A 15797-nucleotide genomic window follows, 5' to 3' on the forward strand; every position below is an offset into this window, starting at 1 on the left:
ACAGCACTATCATCTGTGGTGGATTCATGTTAATGTGTATTTTCAGACATTTAACCACTTAAAGTCACAATAGGCAATACTTAGTAAACTTGACCATCGGCTCTGTACTTGGTCTGCTCTTTTTTCCCCTCTACACCAAACATCTTTGCTGAAAATAGCCAATCTACAAGCTCACAGCGCCTTTTTATTTTTATTTTATTTCTGCAGCCCCAATCGACACAGTAAAAATGGCTAATTCACATGCATTCCATAAGTTCCATAGGGCTAGACCACACTTGGACCAATGACATCATCAACATGCGACGGGCATTGCCCCTATTGAGTGAAAGATGAACTATTTCTAAAATAAATAAGATATTTAAGTTGTTTTTAATTTTACATTTTAGTTATAGAGGACAATTATAATGGCATATCTGGCTTATTAGCCAGGGATCCTTTTAAAGGACCACCATTAAATGTAAAATGTGTCAAAACAATAAAGTACAAAATAGAATAAAAAACCTCCCATTACCCACAAACAGTCTTCGGTTTCACTGTCTGGAGCTTATTTCTCTATAATCGTCATGTGTTGGTAGTCATGGCTGCCAGTTCCCACATGATGTCATGCGGGAGCTCCGACTGCTCCAGACCGCACTGAAGAACCTCCAGCTTGCACAGCGTCTTCAGACTGGGACTTAAGTCCAGGATGTACAGGTCGTCCCCCGGGACGGTCTCATCGACGTACCCTCCCAACAGGACGACGCGATCTCTGACCGCGCAGCAGCATATGTTAGTCATCCCACAGGGGCCTTTCCCCTTGGACCCGACCTTGTTCCAGGAGAAGGTCCCCGGTGTGAACCTCCACAGGTCGTTGAAGATCCGGTCGGAGTCGCGGCCGTCGACCACGTACAGCTCTCCGTTGTGGGCGAACGCCGAGTGACACCAGCGCCTCTCCGGAAGGGGCTGCGCGGAGGGCGTGCTCAGCCAGCGGTTGGCCTCCGTGTCAAACACTCTGATGTGTGTATGGTCGTTGTCCCGGTCCCCTCGGCCCCCGAACACGAACATCTTCGTCCCGATGATGGTGGCGGAGTGCCACGATGAAGCGGGTGCCGCCGTGCCTCCGTTGCCGATCGAAGACCAGACCATCGTGGTGGCGTCCAGCTTGCAGATGTCGTTGGCGCGTCCCGTCAGCTTGTTGTACCCCGCATAGACGTACATCGCCCTCCCCGAGGCGCAGGCCGAGTGGCCGCACCGCGCCTCTGGGACGCTCCCGGAGACCTCGCGCGGGGACCATCGGTGGGTGTCGACGTCGAACGCGTAGAGCACGTTGCAGTACTCCCCGGTGTCGGTCCAGCCTCCCCAGACGTAGATGACGTCGTCGATCCGCACGGCCGTGTAGCCCACGCGGTAGGAGGGAACCTCGAGGGGACGTTCTCCTCTTCCGGCTGCCGCGGGGGGCGCTGACGGCGCCCAGCGTAGAAACACCGTGTTGAAGACGTGCACGTCTACCTGGCCTTTGCTGTACGCGTCGGCCTCCTGGCCGCTGTGTGCCTCGAAGCAGTACACTTTGTGTCCCACCGCCACGGCGGCGTGTTCGCCTCCCGCCGGCCCTCCTCTCAGATGCACCGTCCAACGCAGCATGTCTCTCTTACGCTCGCCGTCTCTTTGTGAGTCTGTCTTAATCTATGGAGCTGTCAATGTCTTTATGGTATGGAGCTCTCAATGTCAATTTCTCTATGGTGCGGAGCCCTCAATGTCTCTATGGTGCGGAGCCCTCAATGTCTCTATGGTGCGGAGCCCTCAATGTCTCTATGGTGCGGAGCTCTCAATGTCTCTATGGTGCGGAGCTCTCAATGTCTCTATGGTGCGGAGCTCTCAATGTCTCTATGGTGCGGAGCTCTCAATGTCTCTGTGGTGCGGAGCTCTCAATGTCTATGGTGTGGAGCTCTCGTTTTTCAATGTCTCCGCAGAGGTCTCAGTCCCAAACTGTCTCTCTCTTGAAGTCTACAACATCCTATATATAGGGTCACCAGAGCTCTAGTCTGACGTCTCACACAACCCAAACTGTTGCCAGTCATGCTTAATAACACCAATTTGTTCAGGCGTTCTTACACACCAGTGGTTCTCAAACCTTATCCCCAGTTTGGTGTGTGCGCCAGGCCATGGACCTCCCATAATCCAGAGACAGTCTTGGAGTTCCAGATTTTTAAAGGTCGATTTGGTTCCTAACTATCCAAAATGTTTAATACGTGGTATAAAAACCACAACTTACATTTTCTTGATATTGTGTCATACTGTACATTTAGGACCGCGGGAGCTGCCTGACAACCTGCACGATCAGCTGAACCATCTGAGAGCGTTGGTGCACAGCCTGACAGCAGACAGGGAGCGGGTGGGTGCTGCAAACACAATGCGTTCACATACACCGCTGTTTCTCAATGTTGGGCCCCCCTGGGGCCCACCAATGGTCCATATATGGGTCTGTATTATTGTTTATTGTTTATTAAGGATCCACATTAGTCTACACCAGTCGTTCTCAAACGTTTTAGCTCAAGACCCAAAAGAGAAATTAGATGTTTGCCCAGGACCCAAACTAGTGAAAATAGCAGATCTACAAGCTCAGAACGCGCCGCGTTGTGAGCTTGTAGATTGGCTATTTTGTCAAATTATTGTGAAAAATGACTGGATTTCTGGATTTGTTATAGATTTTTGATTAAAAAAACAAAAAAAAAGAAACTAAAACAACAACAGAAACAAAACAGGGTTGTTTACTCGCGTCCCATAAAAATGGGTCCGTGACCCACAATTGGGTCCCGACCCAGTGTTTGGGAAACACTGGTCTACACTGTAGTGGAGACTATTCTTCCTGACTATTCCAGGTAATTCTGAGAGTGCACAAATGGAGTGTTCAATGGTTACTTTACCCTGGTAAATGGTCATAAATAACCAAAAGTCTTGATGTCTTGATGAAGCATATAGTAATGCAAACACAAATATACTAATACAATTTTGTGCTTGCGTGCATGTGTGCGTGTGCGCGTGCGTGTGCGTGTGCGTGTTTACCTCAGAGTACAGAGTCACTGAATGCGGTGCACAGGTCCATCCATCAGTTGCAGGTGGAGTGTGACAAGCTCCACGCTACAACCAGAAGCCTGGTGGAGGAGCACAGCCACAAGCAGAGTCACATCCAGGTAGGTGACAGGGTACAAACAGACATGTCCGTTCGCGACGGAACGAACGGCCGGAAGTCCCATCCACTCCCATGTTAAAAAAAAAACGGAAACGAAACGCGTCCGTCTTTCCGTTTTTTTTTTTAACATGGGAGTGGATGGGACTTCCGGCCGTTCGTTCCGTCGCGAACGGACATGTCTGTTTGTACCCACACTGACACACAGCCACAAACAGAGTCACATCCAGGTAGGTGACACTGACACACAGCCACAAACAGAGTCACATCCAGGTAGGTGACACTGACACACAGCCACAAACAGAGTCACATCCAGGTAGGTGACACTGACACACAGCCACAAACAGAGTCACATCCAGGTAGGTGACACTGACACACAGCCACAAACAGAGTCACATCCAGGTAGGTGACACTGACACACAGTCACAAACAGAGCAGTGTTGATTTCGTTGACTAAAACTATGACGGAAAATGTTCGTCGAATACCTTTTTTCACTGACGAAAACTAAATAAAAACTAAGCTACGATGACTAAAACTAAGACTAAATATATTGACAATTTCATCAACAAATAAAAACTAGACTAAAATGTTAGTGAGGGACGAGGGGAGAAGAGATCCAGCAGAACTAAAAGACAATTCATTTTATGTTTGGTTGCGCTCGGGTGCTGAAAATAGCAGATCTACAAGCTCACAACGTTGCGCTGCAACGTGTTGTGAGCTTGTAGATCGGCTATTTTCAGCATGTAAAATCACCCACCACGGCACCGCCAAAATACATTTTAGACTGTAATCTTAAGATATTTAATCAACTAAAACTAGACAAAAACTAAAACATTTCAGATGACTAAAATGTGACTAAAACCAAATGGATTTTTTTTCAAAAGACTATGACTAAAACTAAATCAACATTTGCTGTCAAAAATCAACACTGAAACTGAGCCACATCCAGGTAGGTGACACTGACACACAGGACATAAAACATGGGACCGAACTGTCACCATATGATGGAGCATATGAAGATAGTGGACTGTGGAAGAGTTACCTGGCGTGAGAGATTATAATTTAAGGAGGATTTTACTGTGTGTGTATCGGTGCGTTTTAACAGCGGGCGATACTGGGCGACATCGTCCAAAAAGATAAAGAAAATCCATCTTTCATCCCCCCCGGCCCACTTCGCCCGATCGCCGGCTCTCATAGACTTTCTTTATATTTTGGCCGATGTCGCCCGAGAGTTGCCCGCTGTTAAAACGCACCGTGAGTGTGCGTGCGTGTGTGCGTGCGTGCGTGCGAGCGTGCGTTAAATTAACCACAATGGAAACAAGTCTCCTGGACTTTTTTTGTGTTATCATTTTAGCTTTAATGTCTTAATGTACCACATAATGTTTACTTTTCTGACTAATAAAGTATTCAATCAATCAATCAATTTGTTGCAACTCATTGAGAGCTTGTAGATTGGGTATTGTTAACCGAATGTTGGCTCCAGATATAGGGACGCTAGGATTCAAACACAGAGTTCATGTGGTTAAATGCACCGTGAGGTCAAAGGTCATGATGATCACATGATTCATTCTGCAGCAGCTGTACAAGTCCATGGAGGAGCTGGGGGAGAAGAAGGCTGACAAGCAGCAGGTGGAGATGGAGGTTGAAATGGTGAGTGACTTGTGGGTCTCAAAGTGTGGTCCAGGGACCCTCATGGTTCCTTGAGAGGGTGTAACTCTGAGAGTTATGGGGGTCCTTGAAATTAAAAGGTTTGAGAACCACTGTGCTACACTAAATGGAACAGAGCCTTCATTAGTGTCATTGGTAACACCTGTGAAGGAAGCAAGGAAGGGGCCCAATTTCTGTCCAATATGGCTGCTGTGCATAGAGCGATGGAGCTTTATTTGCATGAGAAAACATACGTTTACATTGCCAAAGCAAAAGTGGAACAAAACAATCAAAACAAAACAATATATGTGCAAATAAATAATGAAAATAAAAGTGTAAACAAGGCTATGTTACATTGCAACTTTGAGGGAAGACTATCTTAAACTATAAAAAACCTTTGAAAGTTGACAGCACTGTTTCGATGTTTCATAATCTCTCTCTCTCTCTCTCTCTCTCTCTCTCTCTCTCTCTCTCTCCCTCCCCCTCTGTCCCTCATATCTCTCTCTCTCTCTCTCTCTCTCTCTCTCTCTGTGTAGAAAGCAGTCCTGGACAGCAAGGTGAGTCAGGTGCAGTTTGACTCAGAGACAGAGCAGCTCAACACCATGTTCCATGAGCTGCTGTCCAAGGTGACCGACCAGGAACACGACTGGCACACAGTCATCCACAGGCTCTCCTCCGAGATGGAGCACAAAGTAAACACACACACACACACAGACACACACACACACACACACACACACACACACACACACACACACACACACACACACACACACACACACACACACACACACACACACACACACACACACACACATTTTAAATACTTTATTTGATTCCACAAATTACATTTCATAAACAGGGAAACAAATATATTAGGGTCAATTATTACTGAGCACTCATGGATACACATAGCACCTCCTTCTCCACACTGCTAAGCTGCCAATAACTGCTGAAATAGAGCAATATTTTGCAACTTGTTTCGCTCTTGACCTTGACAAACCAGCAATCTGCAGGCCTCTAGTGGTACATTTATGTACATGTCCCAGGCTTCCCAATATCACCACACTATATCTACAGTTGTAGCCAAGGCCGGTGATGATTTCAAGTAGTGGTTGGTATTTCACATACTTATCTTGGAATGCCTGGTCCATGTACAGGTCAAAGACACAGCCTACCTCTAGCATCAGCACCTCCTTATGGCTGGTGTCAACAAAAACAATGTCAGGTGTATTGGGGATGAGAGCAAAGATATCACAGGTAGACCCAAACCACTCTGGTAATACTCGCCTATGCTTATACAATACTGAACTAGCAGGCATGATGTTTCGGACTGCGTCACACACACACACACACACACACACACACACACACACACACACACACACACACACACACACACACACACACACACACACACACACACACACACACACACACACACACACACACACACACACACACACATTTGGAAAGTGTAAAATGTACCATAAGGCAGTGGTTCTGAAACTTTTTCATGTCAAGGACCCCCAAATTGACACATAATAGCCCGCGGACCCCTATTTGAAAAGGTATGCCAGGGACCCCCATAAGTGAATATTTTTTAAGGCTAGTAATGCAGCTGTATAACAATAATTTAACTCTTGAGAGCGTAAAACGGGTCCATTTGATTTCATTCTACGCGCTCAAGAGTTAAGGATCTAATATGGGTCCATTTGGTTACCAACTCTCCATCATTTAGCTGGAGACCACCTGGAACCCCCTCAAGGACCACTGGTGGTCACCGGACCCCTGGTTGAGAACCACTGACATACATGAACGATTTAGCCAAAGTGATGACAAACAAGCTTGAGAAACAAGCTAGTACCCACAAGAGCCCAAACCCTTGAACCTTGAAGTCGTGATGCCTTGGCGTTTACAGTAGGTGTTTGAAATGATCTTTTAAGATGAAAGCCGGCCCCATGACTCGGATGTACCATCCAACGAATCGTTCCTTAACCACTTCAAACCCCTGCGGCCTGAAATAGCCGGCGAAAAGCCGATCTACAAGCTCAAAACGCGACTAGTTGTGAGCGCGTGAATCGGGCTATTGTCGTGGAATGTTCGGCTATTTTCAACGATTGTTTGTCTCGTATGACACGCCCAGAATAGGGACGCTATGGTTCATGTGACTAAACACTGATCAGTGGACAAGGGTTGAAATGTTGCATCGTGTTGTGGTAGCTGAACCGGATCGAGCTGGATTCTGTTAAGACAGAGCTGGAGGGTCGATGGAAGAGCATCCTGAAGAGCCTGCAGGCTCAGCCCACACCACAGCACCAAGACGCTGCTGGGATCAGGAGGTAACCCACGTTCTGACCCACATGTTGTCAAAATGTGCAAAGTCAATTCTAATATATTTGAAAAAAAGTCCAGAATTCAAAAGTTGCTTGAGTAAACGTACAAAAGTATTGCTATCAAAATGTACTTAAAGTACCAAAAGTAAAAGTACTAAAATGTTTGAAAATAGCAGATCTACAAGCTCACCACGCATCGTGATGCGACGCATTGTGAGCTTGTAGATCTGCTATTTAAAGCACCGATCATATTTAGCACCGGTCATATTTGAGCTCAAGTGATCATATTTGAGCTCAAGTGCATTGCCTGCGATGTATGCGGAATGAAGGCAAGAGAACAGTTACTGAAGAAGAATCTGAAAATGTCAATGACAGTTGATGAAACCTTAAGTTTATATTATCAATATGTTAAACGTTTTATTATTCTAGATTCTCATTTGTAATTAATAATTAATTAATAATAATTATTCCAATAAAAGTTACGACTAATAATAAAATACACTAATCCTATATTAAAATTGGCCAAGGGAGGACAGGGGGGCGGTTGGACCACGCCCTCCCACTCCTGCCACCATGACTCAGCCATAGCCATAATACTAAGGAGTTCCCAAAGCAGCTCCGCCCAAATATGGAGTGTGTTGTCTAACCTCAATGTGTCATCATGGCAATCAGTCACAAACAAATCACTCGGCTCCATATATGGGCACAAACGGGGCCAGGTCCATATATGGCCACATACTAATGACATCAGGGATCTCCATTTATGCCCATAAAAGGGACAAGGACTGACAGATACAGAGATCTCCATATGCGGCCATATCAGTCGGATCGGCGGTGCAACGTAGGTGTGATCTAGACGTGAGGGCCGCGTAGAGGCCCGAACCTCTAGTATGTATTATTGATGAATTGAGTATAATGGACCACAATGGAAACTTTGACTGTAATACCTGTACTGTTAACAAATTTGTTATTAAATAAACTATTCAATCAATCAATCAAAACCGCATGGTCAGGGGTTGATGAGTGAAACATAAACCATGAGCATATCAACTAAATGAGCAGCACATCAAAAGATTGCAGAGCTCGTTCACTGAGGGTAAAAATGACTTGTTGTTGTTGTTGTTGTTGCTGTTGTTGTTGTGTGGTAGACAGCTGGTGGCCAGGTTCCACTGCATCTCCTGTGACCGTCCCATCCACATGCACGTCCCGGGACCGTGAGTCAATCCACTAAATACACAACCTATTCATCACATCGTTGCTGTCGGGGCAGAAACCTCTTATCTCCATATTATAACCTTTTGTGTTTTTTCCCCCCGTAAATTAACGGCCTACTTGATCACACTACAGCGTCACACAAAAGCACCAAAAGTCCTTTGGCTGTTTTTGAATTTGAATCCTGTTTGAATTGAAAAAGTAACTGTTTTGGATGTATGAGGTTTCCACCCGACAGAGAAGATATAACTTCTAATGCAAAGAAGAGAGTCATTCCACTAATACATGACCTATTCATCACATAATAATAACGAGGGAGAGTTGTTACTCCAAATGCATTGCCAAGTAGTCTGCATGTTTTTTTTAAAGGCCATTGGACAAACATTGTAAATAAATACGTAATTGAAGGCATTAAAAACATTTTCTTTTGCATTGTACTCCTCATCTGTTTTGCATTGGATTATTTTGCATTCTTGGGAACCTTGGGATTCTCCACTTTTGTGTGTAGCTCAATGATTTCAAACTAAAAACGAGATTTGAATAACATAACCTGGTATCAGAGAAAACGTTTTCCCTCAACAGATGAAATGAATGATTTATACATTGTCGCGCGATTGGTGTCGCACACTGAGAATAGTCAATCTACAAGCTCAAAACACGTTGCATTCGCAACATGCACTATTTTCAGTGTATGATACCGTCGACAGAGAGCATAAATTAGGCATATTATTCACATAATAATGATGGAAATGTCTGCAGACTTACTCTCTTGCTGAAATGTTGTCCTTTCTTTCTTTCTTCCTTGGGGGAATCAAGTCATTTGGTGTCCATCCCCTCTGCACCTGGCCTGCCCTCTCATAAATCCAGCAGGCCCTACAGTGTGTACGACCTGGAGCATGTTCACCACCAACAGCTGACGAGGTGAGAGCAACACATCCGACTTTTCTACTGTTTGTCCCAGGGGTGATGCAACTTTGATGATGGAGAGGGCCACTATATTTCCACACTCACTCCAGAGGGCCACATTGCATCTCTCTGCTGTCCGGCAGGAACCAGCTCCAAAATGTTAGTTTTTCAGGAAATGAACAAAAAGTGGAGTAAGGAGGTTTTGTTCATCATTGATAAGAACAGCCGAATGGACCTCCAAGCTCACAATGTGGTTGGAGGTCAAAAGGGGGTGGAGCCTGGAGTCAGCAAAACCAGCTAACTCCGGTGGACTTCGCTGGTTTAGCAGAACATTTGAGGATCCAATGGAGTTTGCTGGTTTTGTCAGAAGTGCTTTTTAATGCTTTTCATTGGTTGTTTTTTTACCAACACGGAAAGGGTGTTCAATGGCCCCCGTCAAAATGGAGTTAGCTGGTTCCTGCCGGACAGCAACAATATACTGTTGGGACATTCTATGTCACACAAAAGTAGCAAAAATAGCCGATCTACAAGCTCAAAACGCGTCGCATTGAATTGGAATCCAGAATTTCTTATGTGCTATTTTTTAATTGGAATCCTTAAAAGTATCATTTTTGTTTAATTTCAAATGCATTTAGTTATAATTATGTTAACTTTATGAACTTAAATACAAATATATTGGACATAAAAAAGACAATAGAATTGTTATATTTTAATACTAGTCATTAAGCTACTAATATAGACTGAAGTAGCCCATGTATGGTTTATCCTGTCTAGCGCCTGTAGCTGTAGTATGTGTTGTTTCTGCTCTTCGCCAGCAGGTGGTGCCAGCGTTTTCAAAATCGAACGTTCAAGGCGCTTGAAAAATCTTAACCTTTTAGTATATTTTATGGTCACTGACACACAAACAAAAAGACGTCACCAAACATATAGATGTTCTTATAGAATGCATAGTTTAAACTTTATTTTACTTTATTCTATTTAAGTAAAGCTGCAGTAAGGGATTTTCTTTTGTTAAAATAAGTGTTAATCAGCACTGTCATAGCAGTGGTGTAAAGTAACTAAGTACATTTACTCAAGGACTGTACTTAAGTACACTTTTGAGGTACTTTTACTTTACTGGAGTATATCCAATTGTCTATACTTTTACTTCTACTCCACTACATCTCAGAGGCAAATATTGTACTTTTACTCCACTACAATTATTTGAAAACTTTAGTTACTAGTTACTTTGCAGATATAAATTATTACATTATAAAACATACATTAACCACTTTAGCCCTATTTTAAACCTAAAATGTTTGAAAATAGCCAATGCGACGCCTTGTGAGCTTGTAGATCTGCTATTTACAAACATTTCAGTACTTTTACTTTTGGCACTTTAAGTACATTTTGATACCAATACTTTTGTACTCAAGTCAATTTTGAATTCCGGACTTTTACTTGTAACAGAGTACTTCTTCTACATTGCAGTATTGATACTTTTACTCAAGTAAAACATTTGTGTACTTTTTTCCACCACTGTTCGCCGGACTATGTATAGCGAGCGCATCCCAGAGATGTCAGACTACCGGTACCTGACGGTGTCCCGCAGCTGTGGGGGCAGCCACACGCTCACCCACCCCCACCAGCGCTACACCACCCGGCTGCAGCACATCACGCACGTCCTGCAGGCCCAGGTGGAGGCGCCGCAGCCCCCGCAGCCCCCCTCCTCGCAGCTGGTAGGAGAGCAGCTTATGATGACAAACCGAACGGAACGCGTTTTCGGGGCCCTACTCGGCGTTGAAGGCCTGAGTAGCCCCGAAAACGCGTCCGTTTGTCTATTGTTGATTTTGACAGCAAATTTTCATTCAGTTTTAGTCATAGTGTTTTGAATCAAATTCCATTTAGTTTTAGTCATATTTTAGTCACCTGAAATGTTTTATAGTTAGTCTAATTTTAGTCGATTAAATATCATAAGATTATAGTCGACTAAATCCACAGTTGATTTAGTGGACTAAAATGTATTTTGGCGGTGCCTTGATGGTGTCGTAAATTCGTAATGGCTGATTTTACACTTGGTTGCATGCTGAAAATAGCCGATCTACAAGCTCACAACACGTCGCAGCGTGCCCACCGTGACCCGTTATGGGTCTATATGGTTCCATTTGTACACTCTTGTACACTAGTTATAGATATGTAAAACGTCAGCCATAGCTGAATGGTTACAGAGCCCGCTTGGGAAGCCAAAGGTTCGATTCCAGGACTCAGCAGTGTGTCGAAGTGTCCATGAGCAAGACACTTAACCCACTAACTGCTCCCTGAGGTCGCTGCCTCCGTAGCACCCACTGGCTCCTGTTACTTAGGTTACTTGGGTTAAATGCAGATACCTCATTTCACTGCGTATGCAAATATACAGTGAAAAATACCACAAAGGCGTGTGAACTATATTATTATATTGTTTATATTGATAGTTCCTAACTATCAACAATTTTCGTCCTACAGGCCGAGGCGGACACTCAGCCCATGTCTCCCTCTCAGCTGGTAGGAGGAACTTGTAACTATGCAATACAACAACAGTGGTTCTCAAAGAAAGATATGTTGTCTAAATTGAATATTAACTCATTAAGACCTGAGGCCGATTCTACAAATGATCAGTAGTTCTAAAACATTTTTTGAAATGTAAAAGAAGGTCTTGATTGTTCCCCTTGCTAGGATTGAACTTGTTGTTGTCCGTTGTCGTTGCTTATAGCGGGAGGAGGTTGCCATCCTTGGCATGGACGGACATATCTACAAGGGTCGGCTGAACACGGGGGCCATCGCAGCCACGGACAGCCGGCTGCCCACCATCTCTCCCAGAGACGGTATGTGTATGCAGTCTCTCCCAGTGTCTGGATATCGCCTCTGTCGGTTTGGAAGCCTCACTACGTCCAAAACTGTGACTTTTCAGGATTCAAATTCAAAAAACGGCAAAAGCAGAAGAGCCGCTTGTGGATCTGCTTTTTTTTGTTGCTGTTTTTGTGTGACGCCGTGTAGTGTGATCAATTAGGCCAGGGGTCTTCAACAGGGGGTCCGGGACCCCAAGGGGGTCCTCAGAGCTACTACAGGGGGTCCGCCAAATCTTTCTGTGATATGATTTTTTGTTTTACCGTAACCACCTGAACCCTAGCATCCCTTTTCTAAGGAGAACTTTACCAAAAAATAGCAGATCTACAAGCTCACAACGCCTCGCGCTGCGAGGCGTTGTGAGCTTGTAGATCGGCGATTTTTTGGCAAAAAGGTGTTTGGTGTAGAGGGAAAAAAGAGCAGACCAAGTAAACAAAAAAAGGTTAAATCTGAAACACAATTTTATACAATACGTAGTGGGGGTCCCTGCTTCATCTTTCTCTCAGCTAGGGGGTCCTTGGCCTGAAAACGTTGAAGACCCCTGAAGTAGGGCGTTCATTTACAAAAAAACACAAAAGGTTAGACAATGGATTATAAGAGGTTTCTGCCCCGACAGCGATGATATGCTTACATTAGTTGACCGGAGTCTCCCAGAGTTCTGTACTAGATCCTCTAGTATTTCCCTCTACCACACCGAATCTCTTTGATAAAAAAAATTGCCAATCTACAAGCTGACAGACGTCTCTGTCCGTCCGTGTGCACGTGCGCCTGCAGTTCACGTAACTGGAGAACCGTCCGAACGACCGACTTCAAACTCGGCGCAACAGTTAATCGAACGAATCAATTTGACGGTAAAAATACGAAATGAGTGATTTTAATAAAATAATTGATTTTCAAAAGCCAAAATAGACGGCTACGTGTCGCAACGCGTGGGCTTGCAGATTTAAAACAAAATCTACATAATGACATGCCAAAAATAGATTGAAAGTGGTTAAACTGGCAAATAATGTCATGAATTGAATATGATTGAAATGTATTATTATTATAATAATAATTATTATAATAAGGGTAATAATAATAATAAGGGTAATAATAATAATAATAATAAGTGTAATAATAATTGTTATTATTATTATTATTATTATTATTATTATTATTATTATTATTTTATTTTTTTTCATGTCAAAGCAGTGTTTTAGGTCAGGAAAGGAGCGAGGATGGAGGAGGGGGATGACATGGCGTAGGAAGGACTGACAGCAGAATGAATGATAGAGAGACAGAGAGGGAGAGAGAGAGGGAGGGAGGGGGCTCCGTTTACTGTTGCACAATGTGTTACGTAACATCTCTGCAAAAAAACAAAACAACAACCGCTCACATCCTGCATGTCTGTTCTGTCTTCTTTAGACATTGTGAAATATTCTTCAAGACGTTCAACTGCCAATTTCTACATTTCTTCACATGTAATTAAATCTCTTGTCATATCTCCGTCCACCCCGCCTGCTCCTCAGGATAAAACACTGTTTAAGCTCTACATTAAATATCTGTACTGAAAATAGCTGATCAGGCTATTTTCTGCGAAAGGCTTCATGGGGTGTGTAATTGATAGAAAATAAGATTTTTTTTGGGGTGAACTACTCCTTTAAAGCCCTATATACTTTGTCCTTCGACACATAGTGGAAGTAGCCGATCTACAAGCTTTTACAATGCGTCGCAACGCAATTGTTTTTGTAACTTTTCACCCATAATGGCATGCCCAAAATAGGGATCGATTCTTAATCGACTACGTTATTAAATCGATTAGTTCTATATTGACTGTCGCCTCCCTAATTGATTGTAAGTGTGTGTGAGAGCTGAGATGACATGTTTTTTCTTTTGTTTTTTCTCTTTTGATGACTGCAGGCATCAAGAGCAAAGACAAACTGACCCGTCCAAACTCCCAGAAGTCTTTGGGGTTCCCAGAGCCCCCCGGACGCAGTGGAACCCCCGTCCGACCCCACAGTGCCAGAAGCCAGCGCAGACGCCCTGGTCAGCCGCACGCATGTGCGCGCACACACACACACACACACACACACATTTGCATCCACGCACGCATGCAGTGTAGTACTCAACATTGTTTACTTAAGTAAAAGTATCAATACTGCAATGTACAGTAGAGTACAGAGTACAAAGGTATTGGTATCAAAATGGACTTAAAGTACCAAAAGTAGAAAGTACTCATTATGCCGAATGTCAAATTTGTCAACTGTATAAAAATCATTTGAAAATAGCCAAGCTCACAATGCGTCACGATGCGACGCATTGTGAGCTTGTAGATCTGCTATTTTCAAAAAACGTATGAAAAATGGCTGAAATGTATATAGGGCTGAAGAAGGTAATGTATGTTTTGTAATAATAATCAAAATCTACAAAGTAACTAGTAACTAAAGTTTTCAAATAATTGTAGTGGAGTAAAAGTACAATATTTGCCCCCCCCCCCCATGTCCCCCAGGTTCCAGTGCTTCGGTAGGGGACGGCTCCCTGTCCGTTCTGGGCAGTTTGTCACAAGGCTCGTTGACCCAGCGGCGCTCCCCACCACAGCCCGACAGCCCTGGAGACAGGGACCAACAACCCCTCACCACACTCTAGTATTGTCCCCTAATAGGCTCCATGCACAGCAGCCATATTGGAAAAAACTTTGGGCCCCTTCCTTACTTCCTTCACAGGTGTTACCAATGGTACTAATGAAGGCTCCGTTCCATTTAGTGTAGCACAGTGGTTCTCACAACGTAATTTCAAGGACCTTCCATAACTCTGATGAACCAAATGGACACAAGGGTCCATTTGGTTCCATTTGTACACTCTCCCTGGACCACACTGTGAGACCCACTGGTGTAACAGAGTGTTTCCAGTGAGCCAAACATGCACAATATCAGCATCATGACTCTGTTTGACCAGAATGGAACAGAGCCTTCATTAGTATCATTGGTAACAACTGTGAAGGAAGTGAAGAAGATGGCCAATTTCTTTACAATATGGCTGCTCTGCATAGAGCCTATTCTTATCTTTTGTAGACCAGTGGTTCTCAACGTGTGGTCCGGGGACCCCCAGGGGTCCTTGAGGGGGGCTCCAGGGGATCCCCAGGATTATCCCCAGGATAGCTAATGTTGAGTCAAGATCCTTTTAACCACTTTAACCCTATATAAATCGGCTATTTGAAAATGAAAATGGTCCCCTAGGGTAGGTTCCCTCACAAAAACATGCGGTAACCCTGGTCTCTATACTGCCTCCCCCTGGTCAGCCGGGGCGCCTGATGGAGGGGAAAGAAAGTGGTTGGAATAACGTGTTCCTTCCACGCGCTACGTCCTACCGGGGAAACTCCCCGGTGACTGTCAGGTGATAAGAAGTCTAGTTGGCTCTCATGCATTGAAGGAGGCATGAGCTCGGCTCTGGGCTCTCCCTAGGCTGGCAGAGGGAGTGTAGCGCCCAGGGTTACTTCTTAGACAATTGGCACTGGTGTGAAAAAAATTGGGTTGCAAAATCGTGGGATACAATTAAAAAATATAGGTAGCACTTTACAATAATGACCCGTTATAAAGCATTTATAAACGTTTATAAGTAGTTTGTAGACTATTAACAAATCATTAACAACCTGTTTGTTGACATTCGTAAATGATTACTAAAACCTTTA

The 15797-nt window shown here is 44.0% G+C and overlaps 1 protein-coding gene across 1 annotated transcript; it reads right to left on the reverse strand.

Moving 5' to 3' along the window:
* Positions 1 to 561: 561 nt before the first annotated feature.
* Positions 562 to 1620, reverse strand: LOC311055835 (kelch domain-containing protein 3-like; the record flags this gene model as incomplete). The annotated part of the gene is made up of 1 exon (XM_084072101.1): positions 562 to 1620. The coding sequence occupies one exon, from the start codon at positions 1618 to 1620 to the stop codon at positions 562 to 564; it is 1059 nt and encodes a 352-aa protein (XP_083928227.1).
* Between the last annotated feature and the right edge of the window lie 14177 nt (positions 1621 to 15797).

This window comes from Gymnoscopelus microlampas (genome assembly GCF_963454915.1).
Source record: "Gymnoscopelus microlampas genome assembly, chromosome: 11".
Classification (NCBI taxonomy): domain Eukaryota; kingdom Metazoa; phylum Chordata; class Actinopteri; order Myctophiformes; family Myctophidae; genus Gymnoscopelus; species Gymnoscopelus microlampas.